At 46.4% G+C, this 21,030-nt stretch overlaps 1 protein-coding gene across 1 annotated transcript in view; it reads left to right on the top strand.

Moving 5' to 3' along the window:
- Positions 1-21,030, top strand: part of MTM1 (myotubularin 1) — a 411,360-nt gene that overhangs the window by 331,736 nt on the left and 58,594 nt on the right. The window contains exon 13 of the mRNA XM_069212406.1: positions 5,000-5,113. Within this exon, the coding sequence (XP_069068507.1) occupies positions 5,000-5,113 (114 nt within the window). The remainder of the gene's footprint in view (positions 1-4,999; positions 5,114-21,030) is intronic.

Genomic DNA, 21,030 nt, shown 5'->3' with positions numbered 1-21,030 from the left:
CCACCTTTTGCAGGTCCTGACGCAGGAGGCCCACATCCTCCTTCACCTCACTGACCTTGGCTTCCACTGCTAACTGCGAGGCTGGATAGCCTGAAGAATCGTGTTCACTCCCCCGGCCGCCGCCTCTGTCTCCGGCTCTCCCGTCGGCAGATAGGATCCTGGTGTAGCAAATTGGTCTATACGCTACTGCGATGCTGGCAGATGCTTGCCCGCCTTGTCCCCCCTATCTCGGTTGTGGGGTCAGGGCAGCGCCACAGTGGCTGGCCACCCTCCGTCGATGTGGCCGCACAAGAGCTCTGAACAGGGTTTCCAGCAGCGCCCTCCAATCTCCAATGGTATCTCTGGGCCGACGGACAGAACACAGCACCTCACCCCCAGGAGGCGCCGACTCAACCCCCGAATACTGGCTCCGCAGCCGCGGTCCAGGGCCCAAGCGCACCCGTCCACCACTCTGGGCTCACAGCTGCCTTCACATCTGTGGGGCTGTTCCAGCCATCTCGGCCACGGCCGCAGCGCCGATCAACCTATATGGGCCTTGGGCTCCTCTTCTCCGCCCGGGCTTCCTTGGCCTCAGGATCCACCAAGCAAGGCCCAGCCTGGCTGAGGGCCCCACAGTGCTCCTTCCGCAGCCACAAATTTCAGGGGGGGGCAGCAAGTCCTAGGTTCGGGCACAGGGGAGCATCAAATCCTCTTCCCCGTGCCCCACCCCACCCCATGCCGCTGCACGGACCACAAGCTGCAGCCTGAAGGGTCTGGGTCGCTAAGTCTCTGTTCGCCGCGGACATGGCTTACTCACCCGCTTGGAGGGGCCGCCTCGGCTCTAGGCACGCCCCTCCCGAAGGCGCAGCCACCCACAGCGGCTCCAAAGGCCCTGCCGTGGCCCGCCCTGGTCATGAGGCCGCGCAAAGGCCTGCGGCTCCTGCCTCAGACAGCAGAGCCCATCCACGGCTCCGCTGCGGTTTCCTCGACCCGGAGTCGGGTCCCCCGCCGCCCCGTCACTTCCCTGGTTTCCTGGGGTCCGCGGGCGGGCAGAGGGGTACTGGGACAGTGGGCCTCTCCCAGCAGATGACGGAGGGGTCCGAAGCACTCCTAGAGTGCCACCGCCATCTTGACGCCGGTGACCACGCCCCCTTAATGTTATTTCTAACATGTGTACAAAGCTAAATTGAAATCAGAAAAGTCAAATATTTTTGCAACAACATTTTTCAATGGTCTGGAATAATTCAGTATCATTATTGGTTGTGACACCTATCTGTGAGTTTCAGGAGTTAGAGAGTAGAAACCTTTTTTCCCCTGCAGCGCAAATACCTCGATTTCATTTTGCTGGTCTCCAGTCCTCACAGAGCTGATTGAGCTTTACTAATGCATTATACAGTGATACCTCTCCTATCAGTAGAAAAGACTTGAGAGAGGTTGTACTGAATGCACTGGAATTGCATCATTTGTTTACACTGCTTGAGCTTAGACCCTGTGAGCATAACTTAGAGGTTCAACGGCCTCACAGCGCTATTGTTATAAGGTTATCTTGATGTGATGGAGAAAGATGAATATTTTAGTCCTTCTATCATTTAGATTAGTACCACGAATGTTGGAATATCCTATTGTGAGCAGGACAAAGCAAAATGTATATGGATGATAACTAATTCATTCTTTTCACACTTGTAACAACACAAGATGCACGATTGTTTGTATATTTTTGCTCAGTTACTGCAAAATGATTTCTAAAACAGAGTTTTATCAAAAGAGTAAGTCCATCCAATTGATTTAGACATTTAGTTCTGAAGTTTATATATTTGCCAAGCTTCCCTGGGCATTTGTCTGAGCACTCACGGATACTTTTATAAAACTGTGCCATCAACTTCAACTGCTGTTTTCTCTGTATTTCTTTTTCCGAGAATAGTAGCAGAAAAGGAGAGGAACTCTCAAAATGCAGAAACCCAGATTAAAATACAGACGAAAGTGTTTTATTTAAATATGTCACTCCATGGCAGCTTACAACTCACTATCAAAAATCAAATACCAAATATCAGAAGAGCAGATTGGGAGGTAACAGCATTGCTGTGATAGCCCCCACTATTTGAAACTCTCTGCCTCGGACAATTGGCAAGCAACGGATATTTTATCATTCAGAAAAAATCTAAAGACCTGTCTGGTGAAACAAGCTTTTGAAATTTAATTGGAGTAGACTGCAAGCCCTCTGATTGTGTTTTTTTATTATGGCACCAAGAGACCTTTGGGGAACATGAGCTCTACACATTTACCATAACATGCCATAGCTTTTGAGTGGGGAGGCCACGAAAGTGGTTCCCTTGGAAGAGAGGGGCATGGGATGTTACTTACTTTCCTTCTTGGTCCCTAAAAGAGACAGACATCAGACGATTCTGAAATTGAGCCTCCTAAACCTCTTCATTTAGCAGAAAAGTTCAGAATAATGTGCCTTATCCAGGTGTTGTGGCCTTCACTCTCGGGGATTGTATGGTGACCCTGGATCTCCTGGACACCTTTTTCTATCTGCCCACCTTACCCGCTCACAAGTGTTGTCTTCGATACATAGTGGGGACACTGTCAATTTGCAGTACTGCCACTTGGTCTACATTTTTTTGCCAAAGTGCTTGCCAGGTTAATGACTTTGGGCGTTCATGGATTCCTGTTCCTGAGCAGTTGACTGTTTAGCATGTTTTCCTGTGTGTTTTGGACCATCTTCAATGCAATATGATCCTCCTGCACGACTTTGCCATCTCAGTAGGTCTGGGCAGAGTTCGTGAAGTTCCACGTACCAAAAAACTCTGCTGCGCTACTCAGAGTTCTGCAAGTGGCAAAGTGCATTAGGTCACGCTGTTCGTGCCGATTTTTAGCACGGGGTTTGTCCCTCGCTGAAGAATCAGCGCGAACGGCACCAAGCACAGTGCAAGAGGGCGCTGCTTCTTTTCGGTTACTCAAGTAGATTTTCTACTTGAGCGGCACCTTCCTGAACACGAATGGAAGGTTTCTCAACACGAGCGGTAGCCCCATCTGCACCCACCGGCGTTGAAAAAATCTCACTGTGAGGTGGCCTTAGTAAGATTTTCCTCACTTAGGCTCGCCAACTTACTGTTGGCGAGCGCAAAGGGTAAAAACAACTCTGCTATGCTGAGTTTTTCTGAACTCCGCCCTCTAAGCGGAGCACAGAGTGGGGAAAAACTCGGCGAGCAGAGTTCACCGCCCACCCCTACTTCTCAATTAATATTCAGAAGTCTCACTTCCTCCCCATAAAGAGGTAACCTTTATAGGTGCAGTCTGTATTTGAGGTAGAAATGCCTTCATGCAGGTTAGGAGTGAGAGCAATTCCCCCCCTCCCTCCTACAGTTTCAGAAGGGCAATACTCTTTACTGGCTTGGGCTACTGCAGAGTGCACCACCCTGAGAGCTGAAGAAGCCAGAGGCCTGCCCTCCAGTACACCTTTTTGCCCCTGCTTTTCCTGCCCTAAGTTCTGAAAAAGATCCAGAGACAGCAGGCCGGATCATCCTAGTGGCTGCAGATCAGACTACCACTTTGGGAGAATCCTCTGTTGCAGCAGCAGGGCAGGGTCCTTCATGTGAACCTGCTCAGTTTACACCTCCATATGTGAAGCTTGCATGGTGGCAGTTAATTAAGTTTGATATTCCATCTGAAATCATGGATGTCATCCTTGCCGCCTGGCGACGTTCCTCAAAATCCATTTACTCTGGGCTGTAGGACCAGTTTGTGACTTGGTGTGGAGTTCGCAAGACCGACCCTTAACAAGCTAAACTGTCAGATGTTCTCCTACTTCTTTTGTCTTTATCCCAACAAGGCCATGCAGTGAGCGTTATTAAAGTTTTTTTTTGTCCATTTCAACCTTTATACATTTGCCTCACCAACCACCCTTATTCAGATGACCTGTTGTGGTGGTTTGTCACACATGTTCTTGCCCAAACAGTTTGCTACAGTCATTCTAGAGTGGGACCTTAACTTGGTCTTAACATTTCTCATGTGTATGCCCTGGAAGCACAGCTGCTGATTGCAGCTTCTGACTCTAAAAACTGTCTTCCTCATTGCAATTACTTAAGCTTGCTGCCTGAGGGAACTTCAGAAACTATTGGTTCAACCACTCCACATAACCTTTTTTTATGGACGAACTGGTGCTGTGAACTCATGTGGGCTTCTTGCCTCAAGCCATGACTTCCTTCCACATTTAGCAATCCATCACCCTGCCAGCGTCCTTTGGCCCTCCACCACTCCAAAGAGTAGCAGAGCTCATGAAGAGCTTTTAACCTTAACATTGATTGTGTCAAGGACCATTAAGGTGATCTCAGACAGGGTTTTCTTGAAGCAGGCTTGTACATCAGACAGGCCGTCGGAGGGAAGAGTGGCTGCAGCGCAACCGTCCCTCAACTGTCAAGAGCACACCAAAAAATTAAAAAAGAAAAGTTGTTTTGCCCAAGTTGTTTGGACAGTATGTAGCTGCTGCTTCTTTCCTGAGCTTTCTTTTGGAATGCAGGCACTGATGCATGTGCAGATGGAGCATATAGCACCACAGATGCTGCCACAGTACTGAACACCATAAATTATGCTGTTGCAGTCATCTTTACATTTGGGCTGTGCTAAGTGCGTCCACCTAATTTTGGTGCAGTAAGGTGTGATAAAAGGGTAAAATGTTGTAACTCAAATCAGCATCCCAATTACTGAATGGATGGCCTTCTGATTGTACAAAAATGCTCATGCTGTAAGTTGGATAGATCCAAAATGTAAGTCACAGTGGCTGAAGGGGCTATCTAAGGTCCCTCTCTATGTATTTGTTTATATTATGTATTATTTACCAGAGACCAGTAAAAAGAATGTCTATTATCCGTGACATAATGAGTGCATCTGTGTTCCTTTTAAGTTTGAACTCTTATTTACTTGAGTATTGGTTATTACTTCAAAAATGTTTACTAGTTTTTTTCATTTTATTTTTGAATAGCTAATTTTGGTTTGTAAACAGATATTTTTTCTATTCCAGTTTCCTACAGCCTTTGAATTCAATGAACTATTTTTGATCACAATTCTGGATCATTTGTATAGCTGCCGATTTGGTACTTTTTTATACAATTGTGAAGCAGTGAGAGAAAAGGAGGTGAGTTATATGTTTTGGTCTGAGACATGTTGGGAAATGGCTTAGTAAATATCTGTCAAAGAACACTCTGAAATGAACTAGTTGTTCATCTCTGACTGAAAGCAAAAATCTATTGAGTGCAGATTTTCACATTGCAATGCCAGTGGAAGTGGTAGTATAGCAGAGATTTTCTTCTTATCACTTGAATGACTGGAGATGTTTTTTTCTCACTTTTGCTCTCGCCGTGTATGCCCCTTGTCATTGAGCTACTGTTGCCATTAAAAATGTATTACAATTTTCTATAGCTTGTATTCCATTTCACAATTCACATTCATAAAATCTGTTTGGTGGTGGCATAGTGTGATCAGCCTATACAGGGTACTAAAAAAAACTTAGTTCCCTTCAGTATTTGTATTTCTGGTGAATATATAATTTCTATGCATATTATTCACATTTGGAATGGATATCCTTCCAGGTGCCAGACTAGATGGAAACAATTTGCACCAGTTATAGTGCTCCAGCACCACTAGAATGTGCATCCAGCTTCAGCTGTGACTCTTCCTACTGGATGTGATGACACTGAAGTATTTTAGGTGTGAATCAGTGCATTGATGTCAGTTCCTGGTGTTTATTTAAATAGTGATAGTGACTGCTTTCGGATTTTATTATTCATAGCACTAACTCATCATGGCAGGGGGGAGGATAGTGAGGAATCTGTGAAAATGTTATGTATCCACTATAAATATTATTACTGTAACTAAGCAACATTTTCTGATGGATGCATCTTCCCGCATATTCCTTACTCTGTGACTGAGTCCGAGCAATACCTTTTGTTTGCTGCAGTTCTGCCTGGGTAAGAAATCCATCTCTGCGTATTTGGGCAGTGAGGAATCAGTGTTTATCAAAAGGATGCAAGGGTTATTATGTAGCCGACTGGCTAATGTCAGTGACCTGAAAGCCTCTGGTGAGAGCTGTAGAAGTAGCCTTGCTCTTAGCAGAGTTACCATGAATGACAAAAGAAGGTTGTTTTTTGTTCAAAGGCATAACCGAACTTAATACCCGAGGTGACTGATGGAATACGAAATAGTTTGATTGCTCAACATCTTTCCCTTCTCTGCTACGATGAGACCCACAAATAGCCTATTATCCACTAGGTCTAGTTGAGTGTGATCAGATGTAATAGGACACCACATGTCTGGAGATCAGTCGATGCAGTCTCTCTTCCTCCTTAGTTGGGAAGGAGGCAAGAAATATGGAAGAGTAATAGATTGCCCATTATGTGATAGTCAGATACCACAGTGTGTAGGAAGGATGAGCAGGTATGAAGACCCAAATTTGGCAGGTACGAAGCCCCAAAGTATCCTTATAGGAAACCATGACAGGTGAGTAAACTGAGAGGGCCCGAAGTTCTCTGCCTCGATCAGCTGTTACAGCCATCAGTAGTACTGTCTTCAGATCAAGAAACTGAACTTGAATAACTATGCATCAGTTCAGTTAATGCCATTAGCAAAGTCAACACAGGATTCAAGTCCCTTTGAGGAACAATTACGGGGGATGGAGTAAGCAAGTAAGGTCTTAAGAAAACGTACCACTAATGGCGATCAAAACATGGATTGCTGGTCATGGGGAGACAAGAAGGCAGACAGGATGCAACTGTGGCCATTGGTATACCTTGTTTGGCATGTGATAGTGCTAATCACAAGATTTGGAAAAACTAGGTTGAAAAGGAGTCATGCCTTTCAGCTCACAGCACTGAACAAATTTGTCCCCGCAACCCACTTAAAATTGATTTGATAGTGTGTTTTCTGGCAGCCCTGAGGATAACTGCAGCTTCAGTAGAAAGACAAAAAGACTCCAGCTGGCAGCACTCAAACTCCGTGCCTTTAGCTTCTTTTGGTAGGAGGGCCTGACAATCCTCCTGAAGGATATGTCGATTCTGTGCCGGAAAAGAAGTGTTGGCCAAATGCTCTATCCTAACAGATCAGAGTATGAAATCTCTCTTGTTCAATCTGGTGTGATCAGGTCAGCCAGCTCAATATTTGTCCCTTCTGCAGGACGTTTGACAGAAGTAGAATCAGTGGAAATGCGTACATCTGGCCTTGTGACCAAGTGAACCTAAAGCCATCCCCCAAGGAACAATGAAGAGAACCTGCATAACACGAAACCAAGGACACATGCTGTTCTGTGGCAAAGAGATACAGGTATGGATTCCCCTATCTGAAGTTCACCTCTGTCACTTCGTGATATGGTTACTACTTGCTGTCATACAGTTAGGATTGACTTCAATTAAAGGAAACCTGGAAAGTGAACTGCTACCAGGAAAATTCCACATCAGTATGTCTAGTGCCACATGCTTATTGCCTCCCAACACAGCATCTGGCAGTATATAAAGGATGCTCCCTGAGATGGAAGGGAAGAATGCCTTCATGGCAAGGCAAGCCTTTCACAGTTCCAGAACATTGACATGCTGGTGCTGCTCTGATGTGTACCAAAGGCCTCACACCGTCATGTTGTCCTGGAGGACCTACCCACCCCTGTGAGGAGACATCCATAACCACAGTAGTCTGTTGGGGACTGAAGAGACAACTCATCAAAGGTTAGAGTTGCTCATACATTAGTGTAAATCTGGATGGGCTGGCATTCACCAGAGTCAAGAGATTCCCTTGCTTTTGGTGCCATGGTTTCCTCTGGCACCACTGATGGACAGTTACCGTCATCTAGCATGTGCCACCAGCAGGATTCTGAGAGTCATAATATCTAGTAAATCTGAAATATTTAATGAGACATTTGACCAAGTTACTGTCAAAATGCTGAGGCATTTCGTCAGTTAAGCAGTAAGTGGCCTGGAACCATGTAGATGGGGGAAATATGATAACTGATTATAGTGCACCAGATGGTGCCAAAATACTCTGATATTGTCACATGATTGAAGAAAACCTTTAGATGTAGATCCCATTAACATATATATCTATTATACCCATTATACTTAAGATTTTATTGGTCAACAAGGTAATTCATAAATTCACAATACAACCATTTTACACCACCATATAACATTTTGCAATAAATATTACAACATAAGCAAAATATAACCAACAGCCAGACGTCCATGGAACACAACACACAAAGCTGTGTATTCTAATTGTAGATTGTAGCATACAAAGACTGTAAATACTAATCCTCCAAAATTAATTAAAATTGTAATTCTAAAATTGTTTTCCTGATCTTCTAAAATGTATTTAGTGCATTCCTAATTTTATTAGCAACCCTATTAGGTGCAGACTGTCTGTTCATATTGTCCACCCTTAGATCTATGTTCTGCTTCCGCACTCTTACACTTCTTAAAAATTATGTGTAATTCATATAACATTGGAATTGTTTTTTCATTAATAAACTAAGGTGGCCAACCATTTCTCCCCTTCCCAATAACCCCTCAAAGGATCATAATCCCACAAAGTGTGTCTCAGAAAACCTATTGCTCTCCCACATTTCTAACATTTAATTATTCTCTCCCATACCTGCATTAAGCCTGTAAAGCCCCATCTAGTTCATGTTTTCTGTTGTAAGAAAAGACGACTAATGCCCAAGAACAAAAAAATGGTAATCCCCAGGTCATACCATAACGGTTCTCCTTCTGATATTGTACCTCCAGCTTTACACTACAATAGATCTATTCTTGAAAGCAATACTTTTGGTTTCTGCTGCAGCAACCCAGGTAGTTTAGCAATTACTGGTGAATTCTGTTGTCAGATATCCCAACTCGGTCGATCATCAGTTAAAATGACCTTTTTAGGAGTGCATGTGTATGGCATGGCAAAAAAAAAAATGTGGCCTTTATATGCACCATACTCATTTTGTTGATATTTCCTGAAGATTAATATTGTTTTGGTCTTCTGATTTGGATGTCTCAAGTTATTTAAAAAAACAAAAAAAGTAATGGAGGGCTCAAGCCCAGTGGACAACACAGGTATAAAGAGAACCTTGTGTACTTGGGGGTGCAGCCTTGCACCAGCCACGATCCATAACACGCTGACCCTCTTCTAGATGGCCAGATTCTGCTTGCCTCACAATCAAGTGTGGAGGTCTTTTTGACAGGCTTATATTCTGCAGTACTTTTGTCCCTGTGTTGTTATCCTCTTGACAGACTGCTAGTGGTTCTTTGGCTTTTCTTTACTGTTGCCATATGTATGTTGTGCTATTTGTGAGCTTCTACTCACTGTGCATATGGGTAAGACAAATTCTCTGCGCTCAAATATCTGAGGTTCTTCCAAGGGAATGCAGAGCCATTACCTAGTCTCTCCAACCAAAGTACCATGGAGGGCCAAGGGGTAACTGCAGAGTTGTTTAAGATGTTGTTTGTCAGAAAGCAGTGACTGCTATTCTTGTGAGGAAGTCCCAATTCCAGACATCTGTAAGGGGGCCTCATGGGATCTGGTTCATACTTTTGTTAAACACTATCATATTGGTTCAGAACAAATACCATTTTGTGACAGGCCTCCCCCTCCCTCTTTTTTTTCGTTAGCTTACTATCCTATTCTACTTTTCATAGATAGTGGGCAGTATCTCTTGACAAAGAAAGAAAATTACTGCCATGAAATTCTGTTAAGGGCCATAATGAGAGCTTTCCAAAGTTTATATGCACACAGAAGAAGAGCGCTCAGGCATCTTGTTATTGGATGCCACAGTCAGCGGACGGTTAAGCGTTTGCACCGCTTAGCCTACCCTGGCACCTCCTCACTTGTTTTACACAGAAGAGTGTTATGTGAGCTCCATGAAGCTTCAGGCATGAAGGAAGGCGGCAGCACCGCAGAATTCAGCTCTGAACAATGGTTGTCAAACTTGGGCTTGTTCCATGTGTGCACATGCCCTGAGATACTTTACTGTTTATGGATTCAAATGAGAAGGCCAGTGACCTTTAACTATGATTATAGGTATGTATCTTTTATTTAAATTTTTCTTTAAATAAATGTTTATACTTAAAACGAAGATTTATCTCTTTAGAAGTGAGTGTCACAGCTAACCCCAAAATATATGATCCCTCATTGGTTTTTCCAAAGCGTTTTTATTTTTTTTAAAGATATTTAGTGATATATTGGAGGTAACGCTGGCATGGCATATGTATACAGCTTTGTGAAACCATTCTCGACTCCAGGGTGAAGCAACGTCCAGTGACAATAATCATATGTTTATTTCAGAAGGACAAATTTCCAACTATTACCAGACAGCATTGCATCACAAAGGGTTCCTAGTTATTTGTCTGTTGCACTCATATCAGCTAAAATTGTTGTTCCTGATGTTTTAATAGGAACCTTTTTTAGTTTTGCTATAACACCTGGTCCATGCATAGTTATCTTCATTTTTGCTTATTGAAGATTGTGTTTTCTATCTAATTCGGCTTTTAAATTTAACTTATTAAGGGTTTTTTAATTTTGGTAGTTTTGGCATGTACCACATCTATTTCAGATTGAAGCCTCTTCAGCTGTGATTAACTGAAGTACATAAAGTTCATCACATTGATTGTCCTATCTTTTTAAACCCACTCATGATTTTTGAAGGCTGTGTTAGTTTATTAAATTGTACTTAAAATTCAGCTGTCTGAATTAGTCTAATAGAAATGTTTTGGAACAACAGATGGGTGCTCTGAAGGTGTGTTGTCTGACATTCCCATTGTCATTGAAAGCTGCCTCCATTCAGAAGAGGTAGCTTGGCTCCTCCGAGTTCCACCTAAGATTTATTCAGTAGGTATCTGCTCTAATATGCCATTAATAGCTCTACAGCTGCCTTCTTGGTGGCAGAGAGTACTTGGTGCAATATGTGTTGTATTGCAACTGTTTTGGAGTCATTTCATCATCTATATTGATACAGGTTTACTAAATTATCATTACTGTGGTTCTCTGAAGCGAGATCCTGCATGATTTGTGTAATGTATGTTTGGTATTTCTATAGTTCAAACCTAGCTCTCTAGTAATAGAGTACTATACTGAGGGCAAGCCTCAGTGGGGATACATAAGGGAGACAGGACAAAGAGAAGAGATGGAGCACTTGGAAGAGTGAGATTTCAGCCTATCTGAGGTAGTGTTCTTGAAGTTGTTAGCTTTCAGTTTCTTCATGACTTTTAGGAGGGTTAGTGATCTAATGTCAGAGAGGCTGTTGTTCCAGATCCTCCAGTTATAGGCTAAAAGGCGTGTCCTTCCTGCAGTGTTTATTTTCTAAACTTGGGATGTCAGAGTTCCTCGTCTGGCGTTGACCTCCAGATTTTGTTAGTTAGCTAGGTAGACTGGGCTCTTGTCTGTAGTGCTTTGAAAGTGATGCAGCTGATCTTGAAAATAATCTGGGCTTGCAATGGAGCCATTGTAGATCTTATAGCACAAGGGTGAGGTGGGTGATTTTCTTCCGCCTCTTGATGAGCTGTGCTTCTGTGTGAAAGAGAGGGTGGTGTTTCCTCTTGCTAGGTGGAAGAGGACTTTGTTGTGATCTGTCCTTCTGAGGTCTTCCACTGGGAGAAACGTTTTTACTTTTTTCAGGAGAGGGTTATAAACAGGCTGTTTTGGTATTCATGGCAATGTGTTCTTCAAGTGAGAGTCTGGAGTTTAGGGTGAATCTGAAGGATTTGGCCTGTTCTGTCAGTTGGTGTTTGAAGTAAGTGTTTAATCTGCTTTTTTGACATCCTGGTTTAGATGAGTTATAGGCAGGCTCTATATGTTTTTGGTTTGGGAGTATGCTTTGTCAGCATACTGGTGAATCTTAATATTGCTGTCTGAAAGGATGGCTCCTAAGGGTTCCATATAAAGGTTGAAAATGTTAGTGAGGCAAGACATAGTTGTGGAGGACTCCAAGTAATGGAAAGAATCTGGGATCTGGTAGACACTATCTGAAGGGGTTGCTGTTGGTTGGTGCAGTAGGAAGTGAACCATTGTAGGACTGTGCCAGTAAAGCCCAATGTACGTTTTCAGGGTATGGATCAGTGCTTAACGGTTGACAGCTTTAAAAACTGTGGAAAGGTTGAACAAGACTAGGAGGCACAGGATGTTTTTGTCACTGAGGAAGAGGGCATTGTTGACTACTTGGAGCATTGTTGTTTCACTATTGCAGCAGGATCTGAGCCCTATTGCAGCAGGGTCTGAGCCCTACCTGCAGCTGTTATGTTTTTGCAACAACTAGGAGCTGACTTATAGGATGGAAGGTGGCAAGAGTAATTGAATATGTTGTAGATATTTTTTTACTGGGGGAGATTCAGGTCAGTCGTAAGACTGCACAGGAAGGTGCACTTTGTTAGCAAGGCATTGTCAACATGGCAAAAGGATATCAGGGCTTTTTTGTTGAGACTTGATTGAGAAGGAAAGGTCATCCTTTTTCAATGGTGTGGCTTTGAGTGCGTTCAGAACGGGAGCTACCATTAAAAATGAAAGGACAAAGAAGGCTGAAGTGAAGAAAGATGAAAATCAAAGGTTGTCAGACTACATATATATATCCACACAAAAGAAGATGTGGTACCCACTCAGTCGGGTACTTGATCCTTTCTCAAATGCCTCCGGCTTATTTGTATGCTGGTGTACTTGTGTTTGCTCACCTACCTCCATTCTAGGCAATCCCAAGAATTTGATGGTGGGCTTACACATGCACTATGACATGCACAGCGACTCATTGTTCAGGAAAAAAGTTGCAACTTCTGATTTTCTTACAATTAACGCACACTTTGGAATGTGTGACGCAGACCCGGAAGTGGGCGCACTACGAGCCTCAGGTGCTAGGCATTAATCAGTGAGAAAAAAGCAGCACCTCTAACTATAAAAACCTGACACCAAGGATCCCACTCGCAATCCAAGACATCTGTGGTGGCGAGGAGGGTGGGGGGCAGGGTAGGAATCACTCGGGCAACTCTCCTTGACATGGGATAATTCTTTAGCTTGCCCCTCATTTAGAGAGCTCTGTAGTTTGTTGACAGAGCTTTTGTGGTGGAGGGTTTGAGAGTCTGGGTCATTAGCTAGAGGGAGACCAGTGGCTAGGCTCCTGTAAAGTTTAGTATCCGAGTTGCTGAGAAGTTATAATCAGTTTCTTTTAGAATACGGGGCTCCACCGTTGTAGCTGTTGGCTAATGTGTTAGGCTTCGCTCAAAGACAATTTGTGTGCAGTATTTTACCAGCACATAAACAGCAATAAAGTGTAGAAATTTAAACTGTAAAGTTTCCATATATATTTAGTAAAACTACATTACATTGGATAACTAAAATTACATAAACATCAAAACTGGTAAAGTGAATCAAGAGTTTTTGAAGAAAAACCAAAACGTGTCCATACAAAACAGTGGGACAAGCCAAATCCACCGTTCAACTATAGGCAGCAGGTGGCTGGGTCCTATGTGCCCTTTAATGCCATTATTGATGGAACACGGGTTGGTTAATAATTCACCCCTGTTAAACATTTATTTTCTGACTAAGGCCTGATTTAGATATTGGTGGACAGGTTACTCTGTCACAACGGTGGTGGATATCCCGTCCACCGAAATCTAAATTTCATTATATTCTGATGGATTTAGATTTTGACGGATAGGGTATCAGTCATTGTTGTGACAGAGTACCCCTCTGCCAGTATCTAAATCAGACTCTAAATCTGTCACAGGAAAGTCAAAATTCTCATGCCTAGTAAGTCCAGAATCTGTCAGGATCGTCTGCCTTGGACCATCAGATTTGACAACGCCCGTGCCGTGCAGAGGCCTTTATAAACCAAAATGATGGGGGGGGCGTGGCCAAGATGGCGGCGTGCTAGGACACGTATGTCCGAGCTCCGCCGCCCTGGCCCTCTAAATAGCTGCCTGGTCTGCTAAAGGGGTCGCGTTGAGGCCCCCCAGAAGCTACGGATGCCACAGTTGGCCGCAGACTGCCCCCTGAGAGTTCCGGGGCCCGCCGAGCGGCTCTCGGTCATCGGGAGCCGGCGGGCGATGAGGCGCGGCCTAGGTCGTGGTGTGGCGTGGGCGGCCGGCGGCGGGAGGATCTTTCCCCGGTGGTTCGCCTGCTTTAACGCCTGAGGGCTGAGGGCCGAGGAGGCTCGTTTTCCTTTTCTATTTTGCCATTTTTGGGCCCTGGTCCTGACGGGACAGTGCGGAGGGCCTGGGCCCTAAGATTCTAGAGCTGTAGGTGCGGGGAGGCGCCCTTCTATGCCAGTGCTGGCTGAGGCCAGAAGCTGTTTCCCCCCTACTGGTGTGCCTCGTAGCAGGCGTAAGAGAGGCCCGAGATCCCGGTTACGGACAGGGGAGGCCATTGCATCGCCACTGGGTCACCCCGCGCCCCCCATGACAGCAAGTAAGTGTGGGCCCAGGTAGTTACCGCAAATTGGAACGCTGCAGCGGAGGATAACCGGGTGTTGGATTCGAGCAGTGGCCCCGATCCGGTGACGCTCCCATGTTTGCCAGGGAGGGCGGGTTTGGCATAAGACGGCAGAGGATTTAAAGTTCACGTGCAGCAAGAGGTGCTTTTCTGGGCGCGGGCCCAGACACAGAAGTTGTCGTGCAATTCCTAGTGCGCTGCCACCGGTGGAGGTGTTGTGGATACGTGGGCAGCTGATCCGGCGATTCGCGATTGGGCCTGTGAAATATGGCGACGTCTAAATCTAAGCGAGAGCGGTCAGTGAAGGACATGCTGGAAGGCGCCTGTATGACCCTGGGTGGCATGGCTGAGGACTCACCGGCGACAAGACCCCCAGAAGGTCGTCTGGATGTGGATTCTGATGGAGGCTCGCTGGTCACGAAGGGCTTTTTGACTTCCCTGTTTGATTCGCTCCGTAGCGATATACAGAACTTGCGACAGGACATATCCCAGGAGGTGAAGGAGTTGCGAGGAGAGGTGACCTCCTTGGGAGAGCGTGTCTCGCAACTGGAGGATGGTGAGATTCCTCGTGGCGAAGAATTAGCGGGCCTGCAGCAGGAGGTTGTCCGTCTCCGAGAGCAGCAGGATCATCTCCAGTTAGCAGTCGAGGATTTGGAAAATCGCTTGAGGAGACAAAACATCCGCATCAGGGGGGCCCCGGTGGGGGTGGAGAAGGAGGACATCGGGGACTATGTGAGGGGCCTATTTTGTTCTCTGCTTGGCCCAGATGAGACACAGGAGATAGTCCTGGATAGGGTGCATCGAGTTAGCTGTGGTGGCGGCCCCGGAGACCGCCCGCCGGACATCCTGGCCTGCCTTCACGACATAGTCCTCAAAGAACGGATTTTACAGCGGGCCCGCACTCTTCAGAAGGTACTCTTTAGAGGACATGAACTTCAACTATTCCATGACCTCTCTGTGCGTATGTTGGAAAGGAGGAGAGAATTTAGATCGATCACAGAACACTTGCGGGCGCACAACGTTTCTTATTTTTGGGGTCATCCATTCCACCTGGTCTTTCGCTGGGAGGAGCAGCTTCGGCAGGTGACATCTGTTGTGGAGGCGGCCCGGATCCTGGGCTTGGAGGAGGAATCCCAGGTGTCGAGTAAGGGGTCAGCCTTGTCGGGGGAGGGGGGGGCCACGTTGGCGGTGAAAGGAGAATAGGCGGAAGCTGCGGCGCCTGTCTGCCTCGGAGCTGAGATCGGAGAGGGAATCTGCTTTGAGTAGTGTGGTGGCTGGAACTTAGGCGTAGAGAAGAGTGCCCGGAGGTGTCCTGATTTGCGGTTGACCTTGCTGCGAACGGCATGTCGGCCGTTGGAGGGGGTCGGGGCGGCAGGGGCGAAGGACGTGGATCACCAAACATGGCTGGTGCTACTGCCCTCTGGAGACTTTTCCTCGTGAGGATGGATGTGCGAGGACTCCTATGTTTTGTGCACCTGTTGTGCGTAATGGTTGATTGTTGTTTGGTTTCCCTGCGGGATTGACATTTACGTGGAGATTCTCCCAGGGCTTGTGGTTACAGGTGGGGTAGTTCTGGCACGGGGACTTCCTTCCTGCGCTTTTCTCCTCCTCTTTGCTTGCGACTTTGAACTTAGCTTATGATTATTAAATGCACGAGCTTGAACGTCCGTGGGCTCAATAATCCTACCAAGAGGTTGGCCGTTCTGTCCACCCTAGAGAGGTCAGGCTGTCATATATGCTTGCTTCAGGAGACGCATCTTGTCCCGAAAGACACCTATCGCATGCGCTCTAGGTGGTTCCCTAGGCAGTTTTGGTCCTCGGTAACAACAAAGCACGCGGGGTACTACTAGCGCACTCATTCCCGGGTGAAGTGGTGTCCAAACTCCATGAGATACAAGGGAGGCTCCTGGCCATGCGATTGAGATTGGGGGGCTTTTCCTTCACTATTGCTTCTTTGTACGCGCCTAACTCTCAGCAGGAAGTCTTCTTAAAACGAGCCTTGACCCCGCTGTTGCAGTCCCCAGATGTCGCTATTCTGGTTGGGGACGATTTCAACCTGGGGGTTTGGACCGTTCAGGTCACAGGTGGGGGCAGACAGAGTCTATAACCGAGGCTGGTCGTCATTGGCTGAGTGAGTGTGGCTTGGTGGATGTGTGGCGTAGGGCTCATCCCACGTTGAGATTACTCTTTCTATTCGGCAACGACTAAAACATATGCTCGCCTAGACCTTTTCTTGGCCTCGCAGGAACTTCTATCCTGGATCAGGGACTCTTTGATCGAGCCCGAACTCTTTCGGACCACGCCCCGGTTACTGTGGTGGTCCACACGGAGCGAGTGAGTGCAGCGGGTTGGCGGTTTAGGGACTCAATTCTTCAGAGCGATGTAACAGTACAAGAGATCCGCAAGGTTATAATAGACTACCTCGGCCAGAATGACGATGGGATCACTGGCGAGGCGACGCTGTGGGAGGCACTGAAGGCTGTCGTTAGGGGAGAGGTGATGTCGCTCTCAGCTAGAGACAACAGGGCAAGGAGACTCCTTAGAGCGGATCTGGAACGGCGGGTGGGCGAGCTGTAGCGTTCACATAAACGTACCGGGGCACCGAGAGTCTGGCGCGAGCTTGAGAAAGTAAGGAAACAGTTGAGAGGGTTGGACTGGGATAGGGCAGAATATGCGATGGCGCACCTCAAACACAAGTATTATGTGGGAAGTAATAAGTGTGGGAAGCTGCTAGCGCACAGGTTGCAAGCGCAGCGAACGGCATCAATGATACGCCCATCAGGGGCGGAAGCACGCACAAGTGACCAAATTGCGGAAGCCTTTGCGGAGTTTTATCAGGCTTTATATTAGGCTGAGGAGCCCGGTTTTTCTTCAACGGAGGCCTTTCTAGAGGGTGTAGCAATTACGCCTCTGCCTGAGAGGGATTCGGCTTCTTTGGAGCAACCTATAAGGGCGGAAGAGGTTATATCCGCAATCTCGTGCTTGCATGCCGGGAAATCACCTGGGCCCGACGGCTTCTCAGCACTCTTTTATAAGACCTTTTGCGTGGAACTCGTTCCAGTTTTGGTGCGACTTTTTCATTCCTTTCGACTCACGGGAGCTCTCACGCCTAGTATGCTTGATGCCACTATTGTGGTAATTCCGAAGCTGGGGAAGGACCCCGAGGATTGCGCTTCATACAGCCCGATCTTGCTCCTGAATATCGATGCCAAACTGTTTACAGGCATATTGGCGCAGCGTCTAAATTACTATATGCCAGGCTCGGTCAATCCTGATCAAGCATAGACAGTGTAGCGATAATACCAAATGATTGCTCCATTTATTGGACAAAACGGAACGCTCTAGAAGGGAGGCGCTTTTCCTCTCTATTGACGCTGAAAAGGCATTCAACAGGGTTCATTGGTCATACCTGTTTAAGGCGCTAGAGCGCTTCGGGTTGGGACCTGGTTTCATGGCTTGGATCCGATGTATTTACCGAGCGCCCCGTGCGGGTTAATGGGACGCTCTCTTTGCCATTTTCGGTTCAAAGAGGAACCCAGCAGGGGTGCCCCCTCTCGCCCCTTTTGTTTGCCTTGTATATGGAACCTATGGCATATGGAACCTATGGCTCAGCGGCTTCGTGATGACCCTAGGATTGCGGGCGTTAAGTTTGGGGGAGATCAGCACCTCATCTCATTATACGCGGATGATGTGATTCTTACTTTGGCGGAACCTACGACCTCGCTGCCTGCGCTAATGAATGTACTTGAGGAATTTGGACGGGTCTCGGGTTTCCGAATCAATATGATAAAGTCTCAGGCCATGAGTAGGTTTATCAGCGCTGAACACGAAAAGGGTTTGAGGGACCAATTCCCCTTTTTATGGTCTTCCTCAAAGCTTCCGTACTTGCGGGGTGGAGTTAGGCTCCACGGTTGCCCGTACAGCAACGTTGAATTATATGAAACTGACGCGGGAGGTGCAGCGCGATCTGGAGAGCTGGGGAGGCTTAAAGTGTCTTGGTTGGGTCGGGTGGCGGCAGTTAAGATGACCATCTTGCCACGTGTATTGTATGTATTTCAGGCACTGCCGGTGGAACCCCCGCCGCGAACAATAACAACCCTTCAGACGGCGGTCCTATGATTTATATGGGAGGGGAAGGCGGCGCGGCTACCACGACGACTGATGTATCGCCCTAAGCGGGAGGGGGGGTTGGCTGTTCATTGTCTCCTGAGATACTTTCAGGCCACACAATTGCGTTTCCTATTGGAATGGAGCCACCCGTCCTCCGAGAAGCACTGGTGCTTCATGGACCAGGCGGTGGTTGGCTCACATATTTGGAAGGAGCCCTGGCTAAAGCGCCGTCACAGAGCCCGTGGGTTGTACGTATCCCCGGTCACGGAGGTGTCGATGAGGGTGTGGGACCGCAGGGTTAGTCGATTGGGCCTGACGACCTTTCCGTCCCCAATGACCCCTCTGGGTGCGAATCCTGATTTTGGTCCGGGCCTTCAAGTCGAGGCGCTTTGTCGTTGGCATGAATGGGGTTGTAAAAGGGTTGGTTGGTGTTTTGATGAACATGGTGTGATCCCCTTTGACCAGATGAGGGAGACATACGGCTTATCGGAGGCAGACAGGTTGATGTGCTATCAGATACGACATTGGGCTCTGTTACCTGCCAATAGAACGTTAAAAGACAGGCCCTTAACACCATTTGAAAAATGTATTATAACGAAAAAGGATGATAAGCGATTGATCTCCGAGCTTTATGCTCTCCTGCTGGGGGGGCGTCCGACCGCCCAAAACTAAGGGTCAGCTGTGATGGGAGAGGGAGCTGGAGAGAGAACTCTCAGAGGAGGAGTGGGAGAGCATCTTTTACAGAACACATCACACAGCTTATAATGCGGCAGGAACAGTCAGCTTATAAAGTGGCATCCTACTGGTACTATACTCTGGCAAGGATCCATGCCTGGGATCCTGTTAAGTCAGTCCTGTGTTGGAGAGGGTGTGGAATGACCGGATCGCTTGTCCATCTCCTATGGCACTGCCCTAAGCTCCATCGGTACTGGGAGAGTATTTTAGACACTCTTGACTCTGCTTTCAATACTCATATACCCAGATTTCCTGCGTATATCTTACTGGGCCTTCCCATTGCGCTCACCTTCCCTTTGAAGTCAATGAAAGGTAGACAGATGGCCTTAGCGTTAAATGCACCCACACAGCTGTTGTTAAGTATGTGGGGGTCTGATCAGATCCCGACGCTAACATTATGGCTCCATAAGCTATGGTTTATTCTCGCCATGGAAAAGCTTACCCTGTCCTCATTGCAGAGTAGTGAAGATTTTAAGGAACTGTGGCAACCATTCTTACAAATACTGTCTACGGAGTTCACGGCACTAACATGTCCAACCTACTTGAGGGTTTTGAAGCTGATTTGAGGAAGGAGAAAAGGGTGTGCAACGCTTGCTCATATCCGGGGCAGTGACTGCGCAGGTACAAGTCCTGGGGATGTAAGATATTGATGCGATTTTATATGCCAACAGTGGGGAAACTATGTTTGATGTTTTTTTTTTATTATTATTATTTATTTATTTAGGGTTTTTTTTCGTCTTATCAATTTGCATAGAGCACACTGTATGTCATTGCAATGGTCTTAACTTGTAGCGTTGCATAGGCATTGTTTATAATTGAAAATACAAATAAACAGATTTGATCCATAAAAACCAAAATGACCACCTGACATTGGAAAAGGCAGGCACTGCATCCTGCAAAGCCACACTAGAAATGCAAATATAGGTTTGGCCATATGTGAGGCACTGGCCCTAAGGGAGATGGCCAATGGGATGAAAGGCAAACCGAAACTGGAGGAGGGACCATCACACGCTGTAACAGGACAAAGCATGAAGTAGTGTGATGGCTAACAAAAATGTTCACTTAGGGAAATTGTCTAGGAGGGAACTCAGCACACAAAGGAGGGACATTTCACAAAATGCACCAATAAAAATGGAGCATTCAGGACAAGCACAAGAAAGAATGAATAGCAGTAGTGGGTGTGGTTAAAAGCCCACTGAAAAATTACAGCAGGCCAGAGTGCTTTCGCCCTCGACTAAAAAAGGATCATTAGGCAATCTTGTTCATTATAATGCACCCATAAAGACCTGGACAATAAAATTGACATGGCTGTGGACTTTGGCCTACTGGGAGATAACTAGAGGGAAACTGTATGGCAAGGCAATAAAATTGAAATAGCCATGGATACATTTTTGTGCCACCCCTAAGACTCATTGAGAACAGGTACAGGACCTAACATACAGAGCAAGATTCTTGGAGTACAGGACTGAGAATGTGTATCTATGCTTATTTAGTCTGCCTGAAAATATTGAGAGATCACTGTGTAACTGTATTAGGGGAACTAGCTATCTCTAAAAATAGTGTTCCAAGGATTCTCCAGATTTTTCTTTGTAGATTGTTTGTGCAGGTAGACAGCAGAGCTGAGGCCAGTTATGGCCCTACTCAAATTACTGGGATCGTGATCTGATGCTGCAGAGAGCGCACCGGTGCGGACATTTCAAAGAGGGGAAAGAAGGAAAGGGCCCTGCTAATCCCCGACTACACTGTGACAGTTCAACAATTCTGCTACTG

The sequence above is a fragment of the Pleurodeles waltl genome, chromosome 2_1 (genome assembly GCF_031143425.1).
Source record: "Pleurodeles waltl isolate 20211129_DDA chromosome 2_1, aPleWal1.hap1.20221129, whole genome shotgun sequence".
Classification (NCBI taxonomy): domain Eukaryota; kingdom Metazoa; phylum Chordata; class Amphibia; order Caudata; family Salamandridae; genus Pleurodeles; species Pleurodeles waltl.
This window is presented reverse-complemented; position numbering and strand designations above follow the sequence as displayed.